This window comes from Somniosus microcephalus, chromosome 3 (assembly GCF_052327205.1).
Source record: "Somniosus microcephalus isolate GS21.2 chromosome 3, FLI_Smic_1.0, whole genome shotgun sequence".
NCBI classification, from domain to species: Eukaryota; Metazoa; Chordata; class Chondrichthyes; order Squaliformes; family Somniosidae; genus Somniosus; species Somniosus microcephalus.
This window is the reverse complement of record NC_140989.1, coordinates 311,588,931-311,611,080: the sequence shown is the minus strand read 5'-3', so window position 1 is coordinate 311,611,080 and position 22,150 is coordinate 311,588,931. Positions and strand designations below refer to the sequence as shown.

General features: G+C 43.7%; 1 protein-coding gene across 6 annotated transcripts in view; it reads left to right on the top strand.

Moving 5' to 3' along the window:
• eps15 (epidermal growth factor receptor pathway substrate 15) overlaps nucleotides 1-22,150 on the top strand; it is a 176,742-nt gene that overhangs the window by 44,675 nt on the left and 109,917 nt on the right. For all 6 annotated transcript variants that reach the window (XM_085982913.1, XM_085982914.1, XM_085982911.1 and 3 more), the window contains one exon: nucleotides 16,565-16,765. In XM_085982913.1, coding sequence (XP_085839039.1) covers nucleotides 16,565-16,765 — 201 coding nt within the window. The remainder of the gene's footprint in view (nucleotides 1-16,564; nucleotides 16,766-22,150) is intronic.

Genomic DNA, 22,150 nt, shown 5'->3' with positions numbered 1-22,150 from the left:
ATCAAAGCCAAGGCCAATCCTGTCCACATGTGTTGCACTTCATTGGATTACATAGGATATACGGAACAGAAACAGGCCATTCGGTCCAACCAGTCCATGCTGGCGTTTATGCTCCACGAGAGCCTCCTCCCGTCTTTCCTCATCTAAATCTATCAGCATAACTCTCTATTCTCATCTCCCTGATATGCTTGTCTAGCCTCCCCTTAAATGCATCTATACTATTCGCTTCAACCACTCCCTGTGGTAGCGAGTTCCACATTCTCGCCACTCTTTGGGTAAAGAAGTTTCTTTTGAATTCCCTGACATGAATCGGTCATTCATGGAAAGAAAGACTTGTGAAGTGATGCTGAGCGGCCTGCGGGTGTTGCTGTCCAGGGAGAGTATAAATACTAGGACATGGGCCCAGCTTGCGCTGGGACATTCTTAACCGGAGCTAGTGAAGGACACAACTAGACCTCCATGTTGTAAAACAGTTGATTAAAGCTTTGTTTAACGCTTAGACCAAGTGCCTAGTAGTTTTCTTACATCATTCCCTATTGGATTTCTTGGTGACTATCTTATATTGATGGCCTCTAGTTATGCTCTTCCCCACAAGTGGAAACATTCTCTCTCTATCCACTCGATCAAAACCTGTCATAATTTTAAAGACCTCTATTAGGTCACCCCTCAGTTTTTTCAAGAGAAAAGAGACCCAGCCTGTTCATCCTTTCCTGATATGTATACCCTCACATTTCTGGTATCATCCTTGTAAATCTTCTCTGCACCCTCTCCAGTGCCTCTATATCCTTTTTATATTATGGCGACCAGAACTGTACACAGTACTCCAAGTGTGGTCTAACCAAGGTTCGATAAAGGTTTAGCATAACTTCCCTATTTTTCAATTCTGTCCCTCTAGAAATAAACCCTAGTGCTCGGTTTGCTTTTTTTTATGGCCTTGCTAGCCTGTGTCGCAACTTTTAGTGATTTGTGTATTTGTACTCCGAGATCCCTTTGTTCCTCTACCCTGCCTAGACCTGTACCCTCCAAGTAATAAGTGACCTCCCTTTTCTTCCTACCAAAATGTAATACCTCACATTTGTCTGTGTTGAACTTCATTTGCCAATTACATGCCCATTCTGCAAGTTTATTAATGTCCTCCTGTAATTTGTTGCAGTCCTCCTCAGTATTGACTATCTCCCCCAATTTGGTGTCGACCGCAAATTTAGAAATTGTATTTTTGATCCCAAAGTCTAAATCATGAATGTAAATTGTGAACAACAGTGGTCCCAGCACTGATGCTTGTGGAACGCCACTACCCACCTTCTGCCACTGTGGATAGCTCCCCTTTACCCCAGCTCTCTGCTTTCTGTCTTGAAGCCAGCTAGCTATCCATTCTGCTACAAAAAGAAAATACTGCAGATGCTGGAAGTCTGAAATAAAAACAGAAAATGCTGGAGATACTCGGCAGGTCAGGCAGCATCTGTGAAGAGAGAAACAGAGTTAACGTTTCCGGTCGATGACCTTTTCGTCAGAACTGGGAAAAAGCAGGAAATGGAACAGATTTTTAAGCAAGTGAAGAGGCTGGGAAAGGGGGGAGGGCATGAAAGAACAAAAGGGAAGGTCTGTGATAGGATAGAAGGCAGGAGAGGTTAAGAGACATTGAGATATTCATGGTAAAAGGAGATGGTAATGGGACAGGTTAAGAAACAAAGGATGGCTCTAGATGAAGTGTAAATTGTGCTGGCAGAATGAAAGACAGCTGCATTGTGGGAGAGAAGAAAAGAAGACACAAACAAAAAGGATGGATAAAAAATATATATATGATAGGGGCCGAGGTTATGATCTGAAATTGTTGAACTCTATGTTGAGTCCAGAGGGCTGTAGAGTGCCTAATCGAAAGATGAGGTGCTGTCCCTCGAGCTTACGCTGAGCTTCCATGGAACAATGCAAGAGGCTGAGGACGGTGAGGTCTGAGTGGGAGTGGAGCGGAGAATTAAAGTGACAGGCGACCGTAAGCTCGGGGTCCCCCTAACGGACTGAACGGAGATGTTCCGCAAAGCGGTCACCCAATCTGCGTTTGGTCTCCCCAGTGCAGAGGAGACCACACCGTAAGCAGCGAATACAGTATACTAAATTGCAGGAAATACAAGTAAATCGCTGTTTTACCTGGAAGGGGTGTTTGGGGCCCTGGACAGTGGGAAGGGGGGGAGATATAAGGGCATGTGTTGCATCTCCTACGTTTGCACAGGAAGGTGCCAGGGGAAGGAGTGATAGAGGAGTGGACCAGGCTGTCGCGGAGGGAGCAGTCCCTTCAGAATGCTGAAAGGGGAGGTGGTGGGATCACGCTGGAGGTGGCGGAAATGGCGGAGGACGATCTGTTGAATGTGGAGGCTGGTGGAGTGAAAGGTGACGACAAGGGGAACTCTATCGTGGTTCCGGGAGGGAGGGGCAGGGGTGAGGGCAGAAGTGCGGGAGATAGAACGGACACGGTCAAGGGCCGTGTCAACCACAGTAGAGGGGAATCCTCGGTTGAGGAAAAAGGCAGACATGTCGGAAGCACTGGTATGGAAGGTGGCATTGTCAGAGCAGATGCGGCGGAGACGGAGAACTGGGAGAATGGAATAGAGTCCTTACAGGAAGCGGGGTAGGAGAAAGTGTAGTCCAGGTAGCTGTGGGAGTCAGTGGGCTTGTAGTGAATGTTTGTCAATAACCTACCCCCAGAAATGGAGATGGAGAAGTCGAGGAAGGGAAGAATCGGAGATGGGCCACATGAAGGTGAGGGAAGGGTGGAAATTGGAAGCAAAGTGAATGTAATTATCTAGTTCAGGGCGAGAGCAGGAAACGGCAGTCATCAATGTACCAGAAAAAGAGGTGAGGGAGGGGACCTGAGTAGGACTGGAACAAAGAGTGTTCCACATATTCCATGAAAAGGCAGGCATAGCTAGGACCCATGCGGGTTCCCATAGCAACACCTTTGATTTGGAGGAAGTGAGTGGTGTCAAAGGAGAAGTTGTTCAATGTGAGAGCAAGTTCTCAACTTGTACCCTGCTCTCAATTTGTATTCTGCTACTTGTCCTCTGACTCCGCATTCTCTGACCTTGTTCATCAGTCGATTACGGGGTACCTTATCAAAGGCCTTTTGAAAATCTAAATAAATTACATCTATTGCATTACCATTGTCTACTCTCTTTGTTACCTCTTCAAAAAATTCAATGAGGTTGGTCAAGCAAGATTTTCCCTTTTTGAAATCCATGCTGACTATTCCTTTATTATATATTTGGTTTCTAGATGTTCTTCTGTTTTCTCCTTTACTAGGGATTCCATTATTTTTCCTACCACTGATGATAAGCTGACTGGTCTATAATTCCCTGGACATGTTCTATACCCCTTCTTGAATATAGGTATTATGTTAGCTATCCGCCAGTCCTCTGGCACTACACCTTTTTCTAACTAATTATTAAATGTGTTGTAATGCCTCTGCTATCTCTTCCCTTGATTCATTTAAAATGCGTGGATGCAATTCATCCGGACCAGGGGTTTTATCCTCCGAGTTTGATTTGTTTATTCAATATACCCCCTTTTTAAAAATTTTAAATGCACTTATCTCATTACTAATCACATCATCCCATGTCATGTCCACCTGTTCTATCTCCTTGGTAAATACTGAAGCGAAATAATGATTTAATATTTCTGCCATTTCTCGATCATTTCCTGTGGTATTATCGTGTCTATCTCTTAATGGCCCTATTCCCATTCCAGCCTTTTTTTAATTGATGTGCCTGTAAAATATTTAACTCTCTTGTTTCATGTTCCTTGATAATTTAATTTCATAGTTCCTCTTTGCCTTCCTAATTTTTTTTGACTTCTCTCCTAATCTCTTCATATTCTCCCTCATCATGCACGCCCCTGCTGTCTGTGTACTTAATGTATGCCTCTTTCCTTACCCTCAATTGTTCCCTTATGGCTTTATTCATCCATGGAGTCTCATTAGTGTTTAGTTTGTTCTTTCCTTTTAGCGGAATATATTGTTCCTGCACTCTGAACACCGTTTTAAATGTTTCCCATTGCTGTTCTACATCGTTGTTTGCCAATATTGTTGCCCATTTTATTTTCCCATGTTCTATTCCCACCCCCTCAAAATCAGCTTTTCTTCAATCTATTAACCTGGATTTAGTCAGCATTTTCTGTTATTTATTTCAGATTTCCAGCATCTGCAGTATTTTCTTTTTGTTTTAGTCATACTTATGTCCTTCTCAGTTATCGTCTTAAAGCATATTATATTATGGTTACTATTGCGTAGATGTTCCCCTACTTTTATTTATCTTATCTGCTCTGGTTTATTCCCCATTACTAGATCTAATGGTGAATCCTCCCTTGTTGGGCTTTTTACATATTGGGTTAGAAAGGAGTCCTGTACACATTGTAGGAACTCCATTCCCTTATCTCCTTTACCTACCTCTTCTGCCCTAATTAATATTGGAGTAGTTGAAATCCCCCATGATAATTATTCTATGATTTTTACTCATTTCCCTAATTTGGCTGTATATTTCTTCCTCCACCTCCCTTTCACTATTCGGTGGTCTGTAGACTATGCCTATTAATGTCATTGATTCTTTTATCTCTATCCATATGGATTCTATTTTTGTCTTGCTCATAGCTGCGTCCCTTTTTTCTACTGCCATTATGTTATCCCGAATAAATATTGCTACTCCACCTCCCCTTTTTCCCCCCTCTGTCTTTTCTAAACATGTTTATACCATGAATATCCCCATCCTCAATGATGGTGGAGCCCAACACATGTGTGCAAAAGACATAGCTGAAGCATTTGCAACCATCTTCAGCCAGAAGTGCCGAGTGGATGATGCATTGCGGCTTCCTCCTGAGGTCTCCATCACCACAGAAACCAGTCTTCAGCCAATTCGATTCACTCCATGTGATATCAAGAAACGGCTGAGTGCACAGGATACAGCAAAGGCTGTGGGCCCCGACAACATCCCGGCTGTCGTGCTGAAGACTTGTGCTCCAGAACTAGCCGCGCCTCTAGCCAAGCTGTTCCAGTACAGCTACAACACTGGCATCTATCCGACAATGTGGAAAACAGCCCAGGTACGCCCTGTCCATAAAAAACAGGACAAATCCAATCCGGCCAATTACTGTCCCATCAGTCTACTCTCAATCATCAGTAAAGTGATGGAAGGTGTCGTCGACAGTGCTATCAAGCAGCACTTAATCACCAATAACCTGCTCATTGATGCCTAGTTTGGGTTCCGCCAGGACCACTCAGCTCCAGAACTTATTACAGCCTTGGTCCAAACATGGACAAAGGAGCTGAATTCCAGAGGTGAGGGGAGAGTGACTGCTCTTGACATCAAGGCAGCATTTGACCGAGTGAGGCATCAAGGAGCCCTAGTAAAACTAAAGTCAATGGGAATCAGGGGGGAAAGTCTCCACTGGCTGGAGTCATACCTAGCACAAAGGAAGATGGTTGTGGTGGTTGAAGGTCAATCATCACAGCCCCCAGGACATCGCTGCAGGTGTTCCTCCGGGCAGTGTCCTAGGCCCAACCATCTTCAGCTGCTTCATCAATGCCCTTCCCTCCAACATAAGGTCAGAAATGGGGATGTTTGCTGATGACTGCACAGTGTTCAGTGCCATTCGCAACTCCTCAGATAATGAAGCAGTCCATGCCCGCATGCAGCAAGACCTGGACGACATTCAGGCTTGGGTTAAGTGGCAGATAACATTCTTGCCACACAAGTGCCAGACAATGACTATCTCCAACAAGCGAGCGTCCAACCACCGCACCTTGACATTCAATGGCATTACCATAACCGAATTCCCCACCATCAATATCCTGCGGGTCACCATTGACCAGAAACTTAACTGGACCAGCCACATAAATACTGTGGCAACAAGAGCAGGTCAGAGGCTGGGTATTCTGAGGTGACTGTCTCACTTCCTGACTCCTAAAGCCTTTCCACCATCTACAAGGCACAAGTCAGGAGTGTGATGGAATGCTCTCCACTTGCCTGGATGAGTGCAGCTCCAACACTCAAGAAGCTCGACACCATCCAGGACATAGCAGCCCGCTTGATTGGCACCCCATCCACCACCTTAAACACTCGCTCCCTCTACCACCGGTATACCATGGCTGCAGTGTGTACCATCTACAAGATGCACTGCAGCAACTTGCCAAGGCTTCTTCGGCAGCACTTCCCAAACACGCGACCTCTACCACCTAGAAGGACAAGAACAGCAGGCACATGGGCACACCACCACCTCCAAGTTCTCCTCCAAGTCACACACCATCCTCACTTGGAAGTATATCGCTGTTCCTAAATCCTGGAACTGCCTCTTAACAGCGCTGTGGAGTACTTTCACCACACGGACTGCAGCGGTTCAAGAAGATGGCTCACCAGCACCTTCTCAAGGGCAACTCGGGATGGGCAATAAATGCTGGCTTCACCAACGACGACCACATCCTATGAACAAATAAAAAAAATCCCTGCAATGTTTAATTCCCTGTCCTGATTTTTCTGTAGCCATGTCTCAGTAATCCCTACTAGGTCTGGCTCCTCGCAATGCATGATTGCCTCCAGCTCCCCTGTTTTATTACGGACACTGTATGCATTGCTGTACAGACAGTTTAACTCATTTTTAATACGATTTCCTCTCACTTTATGTTTAACCATCTTTTTAGACTCCCGTTCTGTAACTATTTATTCCCTTGCCATCAATGTCCTCCCTTTATTTTTTTTTTATGCTCTCTTTTCCTGTTTTGTTTATATTTAGGCAGGTTATATTTCTTGTAGATCTCTCCCCCCGTCTTACTAGTTTAAAGCCTTTTCAGCATGGGTCACTGATTAGCGACGGGAATGGGAACTCTGGCCGATCTGGGGTAGTGCGGCTAATTGTACCGCCCATAACTCTACCTCAACTGAGAGTAGCTAATGCAGCATAAAGCGGAATCGACCCTGGACCCCGGTGGTCCAGTTATATGTTGTTTTGAATCACTAAATCATGTGGGATGTTAGGAATTCTAATATCAAACAGCGAGAGTGACTCTTGCCAATTTATAGCGCCCCTTGATCCTGAGATGTATTATATCCTTGAAGTTTATTCTAGCGTCTGTGTTTTATAGCTAAAATTTATAGTCTGGTTCTGTTGTATTTTAAATGTTCTTTCTGGTGTCAGGTTATTGTGCACAGGAGGTGACAGCTCCTCATGAGTGAACCACATAATTTGAAATGCTGTTTTATCAGGTTTTAGTTTCATGAATGTTACAGGGGAATAGGATAACTTGATTATAGTTTTAGAATGAGGTTTAAAGACACCTACATACATTATATTAATCACATTACTCCTAGGTTGGAATACATTAAATGCAGAAGCATGTCTTAAGGGTTCAGATGCCTGAAATTATGAGATTGAAACTTGAACAGTACATCAGTATCACCTGAGAACCACAAGATGTTTTTTGCCTGAAAACTCAGCTGCCCCGATTTTTGCAGTCAGCGGCGAGTGAATGATGCTCGTAGTTCATTAAACTTAGACTTGCCCAGAGACTTTCTATTAGCTTTTGTACTGGAACTTGATGTTATTAGAAACAAATACAGTTCGGCGTCCTCTACAGGGGATCTGGGACCCGTGTAAACAGGGCAAGCAATGGTGTGTCTCCTTAATCAGTTAGGTTGAAGAATCCTTACTGAGACATGTAGTGTAAACCAGAAAATTAAAATATTTAATGCGGTGTCAAATCATGTACAGAAAGCAGAATAAAGAGAGGGATAGAAAGATGGGATTAAGAGAGAGAGTTAAAAGGGACAGAAAGAAAAAGTAAAAGAAAATCTCCAACAATGATTTAAATCGAAAGGAATGAGACTCCACACTTGTAAAAGTTAATTTCCAGTGCCAGAGAGGTTGTTTGGCAGTAATTAAGACTTATCACGCTGTTAAAAGTTCACTTACACTTGAATGGACAAGCTCTAACTTTTTCTGGCATGTTTAGTTGGTATCTAGTGGGTAAGTACTGCAACGTCACACCCTTCACATATGTGAATGCTGACTATCTTGGCGAGATGGTGTTTTCAGGAACCTTCTAGAGGAGCAGGGCAACTTGTACAGCAACTTCCTGATTTCTGTGTTTAACTGCGCATGTGTGGTTGCCGGATGTTGCTGTCCAATATGCTGCTTAATATTAATGACCGCTGATAGCCTCACCCTTATTTCTACTGTAAAATCAGGGCCAGCATTAATTTGCGCTAAGCATTCTAGAGAAAATAATGCATTCCCATTGCTTACCATTTTAACAAAATGAACATAAGAATTAGGAGCAGGAGTAGGCCATGTGGCCCCTCGAGCCTGCTCCGCCATAAGATCATGGCTGATCTTTGAACTCAACTCCACTTTCCTGCCCGATTGCTATATCCCTTGATTCGCCTAGAGTCCAAAAATCTATCTCTCTCAGTCTTGAATGTACTCAACGACTCAGCATTCACAGCCCTTTGGGGTACAGAATTCCAAAGATTCACAACCCCCCGAGTGAAGAAATTCCACTTCATCTCAGTCTTAAATGGCCGACCCCTTATCCTGAGACTATGCCCTCTAGTTCTAGACTCTCCAGCTAGGGGAAACAATTTCTCAGCATCTACCCTGTCAATCCCCCTCAGAATCGTATATGTTTCAATGAGATCACCTCTCATTCTTCTAAACTACAGAGAGTATATGCCCATTCTACACAATCTCTCATCATAGGACAGCCCTCTCATCCCAGGAATCAATCTAATTGCATTGCCTCTAAGGCAAGTATATCCTTCCTCAGATAAGGAGACCGAAACTGTGCACAGTACTCCAGGTGTGGTCTCACCAAAGCCCTGTACAATTGTAGTAAGACTTCCTTATTCTTGTATTCCCAACTCCCTTGCAACAAAGGCCAACATGGCATATGCCTTCCTAATTGCTTGCTGTACCTGCATGCTAACTGTGTTCCCTGTACGAGGACACCTAAATCTCTCTGACCACCAACATTTCATAGATTCTCAACATTTAAAAAATATTCTGTTTTCCTATTCTTCCTACCAAAGTGAATAACCTCACATTTCCCCACATTATACTCCATCTGCCACCTTATTGCCTACTCACTTAACCAGTCTATATCCCTTTGCAGACTCTGTGTCCTCCTCACAGCTTACTGTCCCACCTAACTTTGTATCATCAGCAAACTTGGATAAATTTCATTTGATCCCTTCATCTAAGTCATTAATATAGATTGTAAATAGCTGAGGCCCCAGCACTGATTCTTGCAGCACCCCACTAGTTACAGCCTGCTAACTTGAAAATGACCCATTTATCCCTACTCTCTGTTTTCTGTCGGTTAAATAATCCTCTATCCATGCTAATATATTCCCCCCCATCCCCTTATTTTGCGTAACAACCTTTTTATGTGGCACCTTATTGAATGCCTTTTGGAAATCCAAATGTACTACATCCACTGATTCCACTTTATCTACCCTGCTAGTTACATCCTCAAAAAACTCTAATAAATTTGTTAAACACGATTTCCCTTTCATAAAACCATGTTGACTCTGCTGAATTTTATTATGATTTTTTAAGTGTCCTGTTACCACTTCCTTAATAATGGATTCCAGCATTTTCCTGAAGACTGATGTCAGGCTAACTGGCCTGTAATTCCCTGTTTTCTCTCTCCCTACTTTCTGGAATAGTGGGGTTACATTTGCTACCTTCCAATCTGCTGGGACTGTTCTAGAATCTAGGGAATTTTGGAAGATCGCAACCAATGCATCCACAAACTTTGCAGCCACCTCTTTTAGAACCATAGGATGTAGGACGTCAGGTCCAGGGGATTTGTTGGCTTTTAGTCGCATTAAGTTTCTCAAGTGCTTTTTGTCTGCTGATCTTGCAGCTGGGATGTTGTCGGGTCCATAGCCTTTACTGTATCCCGTGCGGTCAGCCGTTTCCTGATACCATGTAGAGTGAATTGAATTAGCTGAATACTGGCTTCTGTGATGGTGGGGACCTCGGGAGGAGGCCGAGAGGGATCATCCACTTGGCACTTCTGGCTGAAGATGGTTGCAAATGGTTCAGCCTTTTTTGCACTAGTGTGCTGGGCTTTGCCATCATTAAGGACGGGGATGTTCATGGTCACTCCTACCAATACTGTCATGGACAGATGGCTCTGCGACAGATAGATTGGTGAGGACAAAATCAAGTAGATTTTTCCCTCGTGTTGATTCTCTCACCACCTGCCGCCGGCCCAGTCTTCCAGCTATGTCCTTCAGCACTCGGCCTGCTCGGCCTGTAGTGGTGCTACCGAGGCACTCTTGGTGATGGACATTGAAGACCCCAACCCAGAGTAGGTTCTGTGCCCTTGCTACCCTCAATGCTTCTTCCAAGTGGTGTTCAACGTGCTGAGGATTCATCAGCTGAGATAGGGCGGTAGGTAGTAATCATAGAATGGTTACAGCACAAAAGAGGCCATTTGGCCTGTCGAGCCCGTGCTGGCACTCTGCAAGAGCACTTCAGCTAGTCCCACCCCCCTGCCCTTTCCCCATAGCCCTGCAAATTTCTTTCCTTCAGGTACTTATCCAATTCCCTTTTGAAAACCACGATTGAGTCTGCCTCTGCCACCAGAGGCAGTGCATTCCAGATCCTAACCACTCGCTCTGTAAAAAAGTTTTTCCTCATGTCGCCTTTGGTTCTTTTGCCAATCACCTTAAATCTGTGTCCTCTGGTTCTCGAACCTTCCGCCAATGGGCATTTCTCTCTATCTACACCCATCATGATTTTGAACACATCTATCAAATCTCCTCTCAACCTTCTCTGCTCCAAGGAGTGCAAACTCCACACAGACAGTCGCCCGAGGCCGGATTCGAACCCGGGCCCCTGGTGCTGTGATGCAACAGTGCTAACCACTAGCACTGTTGCCTCACAGCACCAGGGACCCGGGTTCGAATCCGGCCTTGGGCGACTGTCTGTGTGGAGTTTGCACATTCTCCCCGTGTTTGCGTGGGTTTTCTCCGGGTGCTCCGGTTTCCTCCCACAGTCCAAAGATGTGCGGGTTAGGTTGATTGGCTCTGATAAATTGACCCTTCGTGTTAGGGGGATTAAATATGTGGGGTTACGGGGATAGGGTGGGATATGTGTTGGTGTAGGGGTTACGGGGATCGGGTGGGATATGTGTCGGTGCAGGCTCGATGGGCCGAAATGGCCTCTATCTGCACTGTGGGGTTTCTGTGATTCTGTGATAACAACCCCAGCTTCTCCAGTCTATCCACGTAGCTGAAGTCCCTCATCCCTGGAACCATTCTCGTAAATCTTTTCTGCACCCTCTCTAAGGCCTTCACATTCTTCCTAAAGTGCAGTGCCCAGAATTGGACACAATACTCCAGTTGGGGCCGAACTAGTGTTTTATAAAGGTGCATTATAACTTCCTTGCTTTTGTACTCTATGCCTCTATTAATGAAGCCCAGGATCCAGTATGCTTTTTTAACCGTTTTCTCAACCTGCCCTGCCACCTTCAACAATTTGTGCACATATACCCCCAGGTCTCTCTGGTCATGCACCCCCTTTACGATTGTACCCTTTAGTTTATATTGACTCTCCTCGATCTTCCTACCAAAATGCATCACTTTGCACTTTTCTGTGTTAAATTTCATCTGCCCATTCCACCAGCCTGTCTATGGCCTCTTGAAGTCTATCACTATCCTCCTCACTGTTCTTTATACTTCCAAGTTTTGTGTCATCTGCAAATTTTTAAATTGTGCTTTGTACATCCAAGTCCAAGTCATTAATATATATCAAGAAAAGCAGTGGTCCAGTACCGACCCCTGGGGAGCACCACTGTGTACCTTCCTCCGGTCCGATAAACAGCCACTCACCACTACTTTCTGTTTCCTGTCACTTGGCCAATTTCGTATCCATGCTGCCACTCTCCCTTTTATTCCATGGGCTTCAACTTTGCTGGCAAGCCTATTATGTGGCACTTTACATGGACTTCCAAAAGGCGATTGATACACATCAACCGCATTGCCCTCATCAACCCTCTCTGTTACTTCATCAAAAAACTCGATCAAGTTAGTTAAACACGATTTGCCTTTAACAAATCCGTGCTGGCTTTCTTTAATTAATCCACACTTGTCCAAGTGACTGTTAACTTTGTATCTGATTATCTTTTCTAAAAGCTTTCCCACTACCGACTGACTGGCCTGTTGTTGCTAGGTTTATCCTTACATCCTTTTTTGAACAAGGGTGTAACATTTGCAATTCTCCAGTCCTCTGGCACCACCCCCCTATCTAAGGAGGATTGGAAGATTATGGCCAGCACCTCTGAAATGTCCACCGTAACTTCCCTCAGCATCTTAGGATGCATCCCATCTGGTCCTGGTGACTTATCTACTTTAAATACAGCCAACCTTTCTAGTACCTCCTTATCAATTTTTATCCTATCCAGTATCTCCACTAACTCCTCTTTCACCATGACTTTGGCAGCATCTTCTTCCTTGGTGAAGACAGATGCAAAGTACTCATTTAGTACCTCAGCCATGCCCTCTGCCTCCATGCATAAGTCTCCTTTTGGGTCCCTAATCGGCCCCACACCTCCTCTTACTACACGTTTACTATATATGCCCATAGAAGACTTTTGAATTCTCTTTTATGTTAGCTGCCAATCTACTCTCATACTCTCTCTTTGCCCCTCTTATTTTCTTTTTCACTTCCCCTCTGAACTTTCTATATTCAACCTGATTCTCACTTGTATTGTGAACAGTGTGGTTCAGCCTCAGACAGATGTTTGGGAGAGGGATGGTGTCAGTGGCTAGGGAACGGAGTTTGTGGTGGGGACCAAAAACAATGGCTTCGGCCTTGCCAATATTTAATTGGAGAATATTTTTGCTCATCCAGAATTGCATGTTGGACAAGCAGTCTGATAATTTAGAGACCGTGGAGGGGTCGAGAGACCGTGGAGGGGTCGAGAGAAGAGGTAGTGAGATAGAGCTGGGTGTCGTCAACGTACATGTTAAAACTGAGGCTGTGTTTTCGGATGATGTCGCCAAGGGGCAACATGTAGATGAGAAATAGGAGGGGGCCAAGGATGGATCCTTGGGGGACACCAGAGCTAATGATGCGGGAGCAGGAAGAGAAGCCATTGCAGGTGATTCTCTGGCTACGATTAGATAGATAAGAATGGAACCAGGCGAGTGCAGTCCCACCCAGCTGGACAACGGTGGAGAGGCGTTGGAGAAGGATGGAGTGGTCAACCGTGTCAAAGGCTGCAGACAAGTCAAGAAGGACGAGGAGGAATAATGTACCTTTGCTACAGTCACAAAGGATGTCATTTGTGACTTTGAGAGCCGTTTCGGTACTGTGGCAAGGGCGGAAATCTGATTGGAGGAATTCAAACATGGAATTGTGCGAAAGACCTGATTACTGTATTAAAATACTTTAATCATAAAGACAGTTCCTAACATTGTAGCTGAGTATAGATGACTGAAAAAGAAAGACTTGTATTTATATAGCGCCTTTCACAACCTTGGACCATCTCAAAGCACTTTACAACCGATGAAGTACTTGTGAAGTGTAGTCGCTGTTGTAATGTAGGAAACGCGGCAGCCACTGAGCCAAGTCTGATGCCTCTCAATTGATTTATGCTTTGCGACTGTTGAGCTTGAACATTTTATTGTACAGAGAAAATGGCCTACTACCATTGTGATGCGTGTCGAATAGGACAATAAACAATCTGAGCAACACACCTAGAGATAATTCCTGAATTGGCAGGTCCTGCTTTATCACGGAGGCCATGACTGCCGATACTACAACTAAAAATAAATTGAATTGCATGGCAGGTTGAAAATTTGTGTGCGGTTCACTATATGATGAATTCTGGTCCCAAGCTGTGCTATGTGGAAGCTTGGTGCTTCCCCGCAGAGACGGACAAAAAATCAGAGGGTAAGACACCAGGGCGATTTCTGAGATTCCTGTACTCTCAGCGTGGAAGTGTTCCATTTCCCTGCTGGAAGCTCAGAATTAACCTTACCATTTCCAGACTAACACTGCGCACCTAATGCTCTGCTCAAAATCAGCACTGGCAGTGGCCTGGAGGCTGAGGAATAATGTTAAGTACTATGCATTTATTATATGTATTTACACTGTCTAGTAACCGACTCTTCCATTTTATGTAAGCTTATGGTGATTACATCATGAATCTTGTACCATTGTTGTAGATATTTTCTGCATCAAATACATAAAACTCACTGGTCATTGTTGTCCACCATGATGATGGTTGCGAAAACTGCCTCAAGATAGAATGCAGTATAATCAGCTCCTAAAATCTCCACAGTATACATTGATTGATTATAAAAGTTGTTATATGGGATAATTGTAAAGCTCTAAGCTTTGGATTTTTTTCTCTGTTTGATGATATGTAAGGCCCTTTATGTCGTTCTCCCTCAGGTTATTGTATTGTAGCTGCCACTTATTCAATTATCTTTGTGTACCTATATATAAATCTTATAAGAATATATTTCAGGTGTATCGAGACATGTGACGGGAAAAAGCCAAATATATTTCCTTCATTTGATGCAATCAAGTTTACAGTGTTAACAGTAAGAAGGTGCAAGAGAGACTCGAACTCTCATACTATTGCTGTTAAACACATTGAAATCTTTAATTTAATGTTGGGAATAGAATTGGCTTTTCCTAAAATTTTGTTGATCTGGTTAATGCCAGTGTGCAATTCCCATATATATATATTCCCTTGTGCAGATGTGTGAAAGCAGGCAAGATTCACGTTATATAAACCAGGGGTTCTTTGCTTCTGAGGTCCCCCTCCCATGTTCTAAAAATTCATGGACCCCCGTAACACAAAACAAGCATTTTATCTGTATAAAAATTAGTTATACAGTTATATGTATATATTTATTATTTTTGTTTTACTTACTTAATGTGAAACTTGGATGGTTGAATTAAGGTGGGCTGAATGGCCTACCTCATCTGTAATTATCATGATCTCGTGGCAAGTTCCTTGGGCCACATTTTGTTTGCACTAACTCAGTTTAGATAGACTTGTAAGTGGTGGTCCCATGTTATTCAATTGACGGGCTCCAGAGCAATTATGGTGCACTATGACCGGGAAATTTCTGACTTACGGCAGGGCGGGAATATGTCCCGAGGAATTTGTCGCAGCTTTCATCATAAAATTATAAATAACGTATCCCACAAAGCGCTGCATGTTTCTAAACCTACCCAGAACTTGGCATAAGTGGAGATAAAAATATGAATAAATACTCAACATAATTTTTTTAATAATTAGGGAAAAGTATCAAAATTTCCAAAGGGGTTTGTTAAGTTTTAATTGCTGGAAAGTTTGCGACCAACAGTCGAACGGGATCGTGCAGGTGGCCCAGATGCGGTACAAGATGATATCAGGCTGCTTTGCAGCAGCAAAATAAACACAGCTTCTACTGCAGTCACTTTTAAAGAAATATTTCAGTATTTATTCAGTTTGCTTTCCAATAGTTATTAAATTGAAATCCAGTTTCAATAATAGCAAGCTGAAAGTGATACAAGGGCACACAACATGTAGCCCAATATTAAGGTCACCCTGACAGTGCTCCCTCCGGCCCACCCCCATCAGTATTATTAATTTCCAGCAGCTGGATTGATGCCCACACTTTACACGCAGATTAATTCATTTTATTTTTTTATTTTTTTTACCTCTTGTTGCATTCTCCTGGCTCTAACGATTCCTGAGTCAGGGTCGGGGTCAGCACTTTACCCAGCACATCTGTGGCCATATTTGACGTGGCGGGTCTGTGCCGGCTTCTCCTCCACCTCAGTCAAGGTGAGCGGTCCCAACCACTCCTGCAAGTCTACGGGCATGTTGCGGCTGCATTGCGTACAACCTGGGCTCAGGCTGACGCATGAGCTACAATGCAGCAGGTTGAGATACTCCCGACTTCTGATAGGCACTGCGCTCTTCGCCCTCAATCCTCATTGGTTGCACTAAGTTGTTATCGCACAGCTCCGCCCTCCCGCTATAAATAAGGGCGCAAAGGGCATCGCTGCCAGTCAGTGACGAGAGGTGGTGCTGGGCAGAGTGCAGTGTCAGCTAGAATCTTATTTTTGGTGGACCCCTTGAAACCTTCTTGCGGACCCCAGATTGAGAACCCCTGACATAAACCACATTACTTGATGGCCACAATTACACTTTCTACAAAGAACTGTGAGATAAGTGTGGGCCATGATTGTCGAGCAGCCCTGCTGTAATCTGCAAAATGTATGGCGTCTAATTACTATTTTATAATGAATGTGTCTGATGAAAGTGCAACAATTTCTCTGGGGTTGATTTAATAAGGGGTGTAGTTCATGGCTACCATTGCAACATTTTTTGCCATTTCTGTCCCTGATATACTGGTTAGACATCATTGTATAAATATGGGCTGTTGGTACACTTGTCTCCTGATTATACCCATAACAAGGTTGCTTCATTAGTCTGTTTCATTTAGGATTTTTGTGAAATGTAATATAATTATTTTAATATAATGACTCAATATAATTTTTCTCTCATAAGGCCATGTACTTGGTTTACCGTGCTCTTGAGAAGGAGCCTGTGCCATTTTCCTTGCCACCTGCCTTAGTACCACCTTCAAAGAGGAAAAAAGCTCGTGTTCCAGCTTCGGTGCCACTCATTCCATCTCCACCTTCTGCTAAGGAAAGTCGACAGTCCTTACCTCCTGTGGGAATTCTACCGACTAAAACACCAGCAGTCCAGGTAGCACATTTAATAATGGTATTTTCTCTAACACAATCTTTCCTTTTATTGATTTAAACAATTTTCCATCCTGATGATGGCGAACTGGCAGCATTTGCCGTCATTTCGCCTTTGAAACTGACTGCAGCTTCACAATTTAGCACTTCTACAGGTATATAAAAAGGAAGAGGGTAAAGTAAACGTTGGTCCCTTAGAGGATGAGACTGGGGAATTAATAATGGGGAACAGGGAAATGGCAGAGACTCTGAACAAATATTTTGCATCTGTCTTCACAGTAGAAGTCACCAACAACATCCCAATAATAGATAATCAAGGGGCCACAGGGAGGGGGGAACTAAAGACTATCACTAAGGAAATAGTACTTGGTAAAATAATGGGACTAAAAGACGACAAGTCCCCTGGACCAGATGGCCTGCATCCCAGGGTCTTAAAAGAAGTGGCTGCAGAGATAGTGGATGCATTGGTTGCAATATACCAAAATTCTCTGGACTCTGGAGAGGTCCCAGTGGATTGGAAAACCGCAAATGTAACACCCCTATTTAAGAAAGGAGGGAGACAGAAAGCAGGAAACTATAGACCAGTTAGCCTAATATCTGTCGTTGGGAAAATGCTGGAGTCCTTCATTAAGGAAGCAGTAGCAGGGCATTTGGAAAATCATAATGCAGTCAAGCAGAGTCAGTATGGTTTTATGAAAGGGAAATCATGTTTAACAAATTTGCTGAGTTCTTTGAGGAGGTAACGAGCAGGGTGGACAAAGGTGAACCAGTGGATGTGGTGTATTTGGATTTCCAGAAGGCATTCGATAAGGTGCCACATAAAAGGTTACCGCATAAGATAAGAACTCACGGAATTGGGGGTAATATATTAGCATGGATAGAGAATTGGCTAACTAACAGAAAGCAGAGAGTCGGGATAAATGGGTCATTTTCCAGTTGGCAAATGGTAACTAGTGGGGTGCCACAGGGATCGGTGCTGGGGCCTCAACTATTTACAATCTACATTAATGACTTGGATGAAGGGACCGAGTGTAATGTAGCCAAGTTTGCGGATGATACAAAGATACGTGGGAAAGGAAGTCGTGCAGAGGACTCGAAGACTCTGCAAAGGGATATAGACAGGCTAAGTGAGTGGGCAAACATTTGGCAGATGGAGTACAAATGTGGGAAAGTGCGAGGTTATACACTTTGGCAGGAAAAATAAAAAAGCAAATTATTATTTAAATGGAGAGAGATTACAAAATGCTACAGTTCAGAGGGACCTGGGAGTCCTTGTGCATGAAACACAAAAAGTTAGCATGCAGGTACAGCAAGTAATCACAAAGGCAAATGGAATGTTGGCCTTTATTTCAAAGGGGTTGGAGTATAAACGCAGAGAAGTCCTGCTACAACTGTACAGGGTATTGGTGAGACCACACCTTGAGTACTGCGTACAGTTTTGGTCTCCTTATTTAAGGAAGGATATACTTGCATTGGAGGCGGTTCAGAGACGATTCACTAGGTTAATTCCAGAGATGAGGGGGTTGACTTATGAGAAAAGGTTGAGCAGGCTGGGCCTATACTCATTGGAATTTGGAAGAATGAGAGGTGATCTTATTGAAACATATAAGATACTGAGGGGGCACGACAAGGTAGATGCAAAGCGGATGTTTCCCCTCGTGGAAATCTAGAACCGGGTCACAGTTTTAGAATAAAGGGTCACCCTTTTAGAACTGAGATGAGGAGGAATTTGTTCAGAGGGTTGTAAATCTGTGGAATTCTCTGCCCCAGAGAGCTGTGGAGGCTGGGTCATTAAATACATTTAAGGTGGAGATAAACAAATTTTTGCAAGATAAGGGAGTGAAGGGTTATGGGGAGCGGGCGGGGAAGTGGCTTTGAGCCCAAGATCAGCCATGATCTTATTGAATGGCAGAGCAGGCTCGAGGGGCCAAGTGGCCTATTCCTGCTCCTATTTCTTATGTTCTTTATTTCTTATGTTATGTGCAACCTAATGTGGAAATCCTGAAGTTGCGGTCTGTCATTCACTGCTCTTCCACACACACAGCTGGCAATCGGTGTAATCTGTCAAATCATGGAATCTGACAAAACTTCAACTCTTCCGCGGTAATACTGCTGTTAAATACCCCATTAAAAGTTAGACCCTTTTGGTTTGGGTGTAACTGGGGTTTTAGCAGATGATTGACTGGTAAGCAAAGCCCTGAAAAGTAATTTCAATTTTGTGTTGTCAAATGTATCCATTTTAATAAAAAAAATTAAATGTTTTTAAAAGTTTTTTTAAAATGTTATTAATTAAAAAAAAAAAAAAAGTTTGTTCATCTTTATTTCAGGTTTGCCTTTTTCCATGTGAGAGCCCCAAACTTTGTTTTCCTCTCTAACATTTTTTAAAAGTTAGAATTTTAGGCGCTTTCCTACTTCCTAGTTCGCTGTCTGTGAGAATCCTGCGTTTTGATTGGCTGCTTAAACAACTGTTGACATCACAGCAGCTGTTCACTGGGATTCCCCATTAACTTCTGTTGATTTGAATTACGTGTTTAAAAAACCCAGAATTTTCGACGCAGAGATAGCGAGATATTTGTGCAAAGCTTACTTCGTGACCAGCAGTGAACACCTTTGCTTTGCTGCTGACCGCAAATTCCGGGCCAATACATTGTTGATTGTGCAGTTCACCAGAGATTCTGACGCGTCTCGCCTAAACCAGGTTAAAATTGTTGTCGGGCATATTTTGAGGGTGCTCATATATTCACACCATGCTTTAAAGGAGCTGATATAGAGATGTTCCGGGATGCAAATCCATTCTGACAGACTTTGATGTCCAGTGACTGCTAATGCGAGACTTCGAAATTAGCGGCAGTATCACTTCTGTTTTGCTTCATTGACGAACTTCTGGTGGTTTGTTAGTCTAACCCGTGTTAACGCCTTACTTTTATTTGGACTATTGACACCTGATTTACAGGAGACTTTGGTTTATCCGGAGGTTGTATGTCCGGAAACCTCGATCTACCGGCAGAAATCAGGAGCCGTTTTGTTAGGTTTTTCTTCTCGTGGCTTTTTTTTTTCAACAGTCAGGCTCTGGAAAGTCTCTCCTGAAGCTGTTGCTAAGCTACAGAGACGCTTCCAAGGTACGGGCCGACTGTTTAGAAGCTGTTGCTAAGCAACAGTGTTTGTTGTCAGATACGGAGATGAAAACCTCTGTATGCTTCAACATTAACGCTGGTATGTCCGGCAGTTTTGATGGGACGGCAACAGCTCGGTCCCGTCGGTGCCGGATATAACAAAGTTTCCTGTACTATCCTCATCACCCACTGTTTGCTTAAAAAAAACCACAGTTGAGGATGGTGCGAGTTTAAAAAAAACAATTGAGAAATCAGGCTGAACTTTGACAATGTTCGTAAGACACTGGCTATGTGTGATCTTAAATTCTTGGCATTTAAGAGGAATTGGTTTTAGCATATAAGATTAATGAACTTCTCTCGCATTCTCTGCTAAAGTCACAAATTTGTGCTGGAGTGTGGTTCCACAGGTCTCTAGTCCTCTAGTACCTTGCACAAGCATTCATTCTTCCTGAGTGGCCCTCGGCAGTTAGTGTCAACAGGCTATTCAAATGTGAAGCATATCAAATATCCTGTTGAGGCCAAGCATAATGCCCTCATTGCTGCCATGACTGGGATCAGCTAACTCAGCATAGACTGCAAAATCATCCTGAGACCTGGCATGTATGGCTTGGTACTGCATTGGCTGGTGCCTTTGATGACTTAGTGTGAAATGTTAGATGAAATAAACATATTGAGGTATTAAGGGGTTTAGCAGCTTTAAAAGTGGATAAATCCCCAGGCCCGGATAAAATGCATCCCAGGCTGTTAAGCAAAGCAAAAGAGGAAATAGCAGAGGTCCTGACCATCATTTTTCAATCCTCTCTGGCTTCAGGTGTGGTGCCCGAGGACTGGAGGACTGCTAATGTGGTACCCTTGTTAGAAAAGGATAGACCGAGTAATTACAGGCCAGTCAGCCTAACCTCGGTGGTGGGAAAATTATTGGAAAGAATTCTGAAGGACAGGATAAATCTTTATTTAGAAAGACACGGATTAATCAAGGATAGTCAGCACAGATCTTTTAAGGGAAGGTCGTGTCTGACAAACTTGATTGAATTTTTTGAGGAGGTAACAAGGAGGGTAGATGAGGGTAGTGCATTTGATGTAGTGTATATGGACTTTAGCAAGGCTTTTGATAAGGTTCCACGTGGCAGACTGGTCACGAAGTTAAAAGCCCATGCGATCCAGGGCAAAGTGTCAAGTTGGATTCAAAACTGGCTCGGAGACAGGAAGCAGAGGGTAATGGTTGATGGATGTTTTTGTGACTGGAAAGCTGTTTCCAGTGGGGTTCTGCAGGGCTCAGTACTAGGCCCCTTGCTTTTTGTGGTATATATCAATGATCTAGACTTGAATATAGGGGGAATGATTAAGAAGTTTGCAGATGATACTAAAATTGGCTGTGTGGTTGATACTGAAGAAGGAAGCTGTAGACTGCATGAAGATATCAATAAATTGGTCAGGTGGGCAGAACAGTGGTAAATAGAATTCAATCCGGTGAAGTGTGAGGTAATGCATTTGGGGAGGGCTAACAAGGAAAGGGAATACACATTAAATGGTAGGACACTGAGTAGTGTAGAGGAACAAAGGGACCTTGGAGTGCATGTCCACAGATCCCTGAAGGTAGCAGGCCAGGTAGATAAGGTGGTTAAGAAAGCATACGGAATGCTTGCCTTTATTAGCCGTGGCATAGAATACAAGAGCAGGGGGGTTATGCTTCAACTGTATAAAACACTAGTTAGGCCTCAGCTAGAGTACTGCATGCAGTTCTGGTCACCACATTACAGGAAAGATGTGATTGCACTAGAGAGGGTACAGAGGAGATTTACAAGGGTGTTGCCGGGAGTAGAGAATCTTAACTATGAGGAACGACTGGATAGGCTGGGTCTGTTTTCCGTGGAACAGAGGAGGCTAAAGGGAGATCTTATTGAGGTGTGTAAAATTATGAGGGGCATAGATAAAGTGGATAGAAAGGACCTATTCCCCTTAGCAGAGTGGTCAAAAACCAGGAGGCACAGATTTAAAGTAATTGGGGGAAGGTTTAGAGGGGATTTGAGGGGAAATTTCTTCAGCCAGAGGGTTGTGGGGGTCTGGAACTCACTGTCTGAAAGGGTGGTAGAGGCAGGAACTCTAACCACATTTAAAAAGCACTTGGATGTGCACTTGGGATGCTCTAACCTGCAGGGCTACGGACCAAGAGCTGGGAAGTGAGATTAGGCTGGATAGCTCTTTGTTGGCTGGCGCGGACACGATGGGCTGAAATGGCCTCCTTCCGTGCTGCAACTTTCTATGATTCTAGTCTC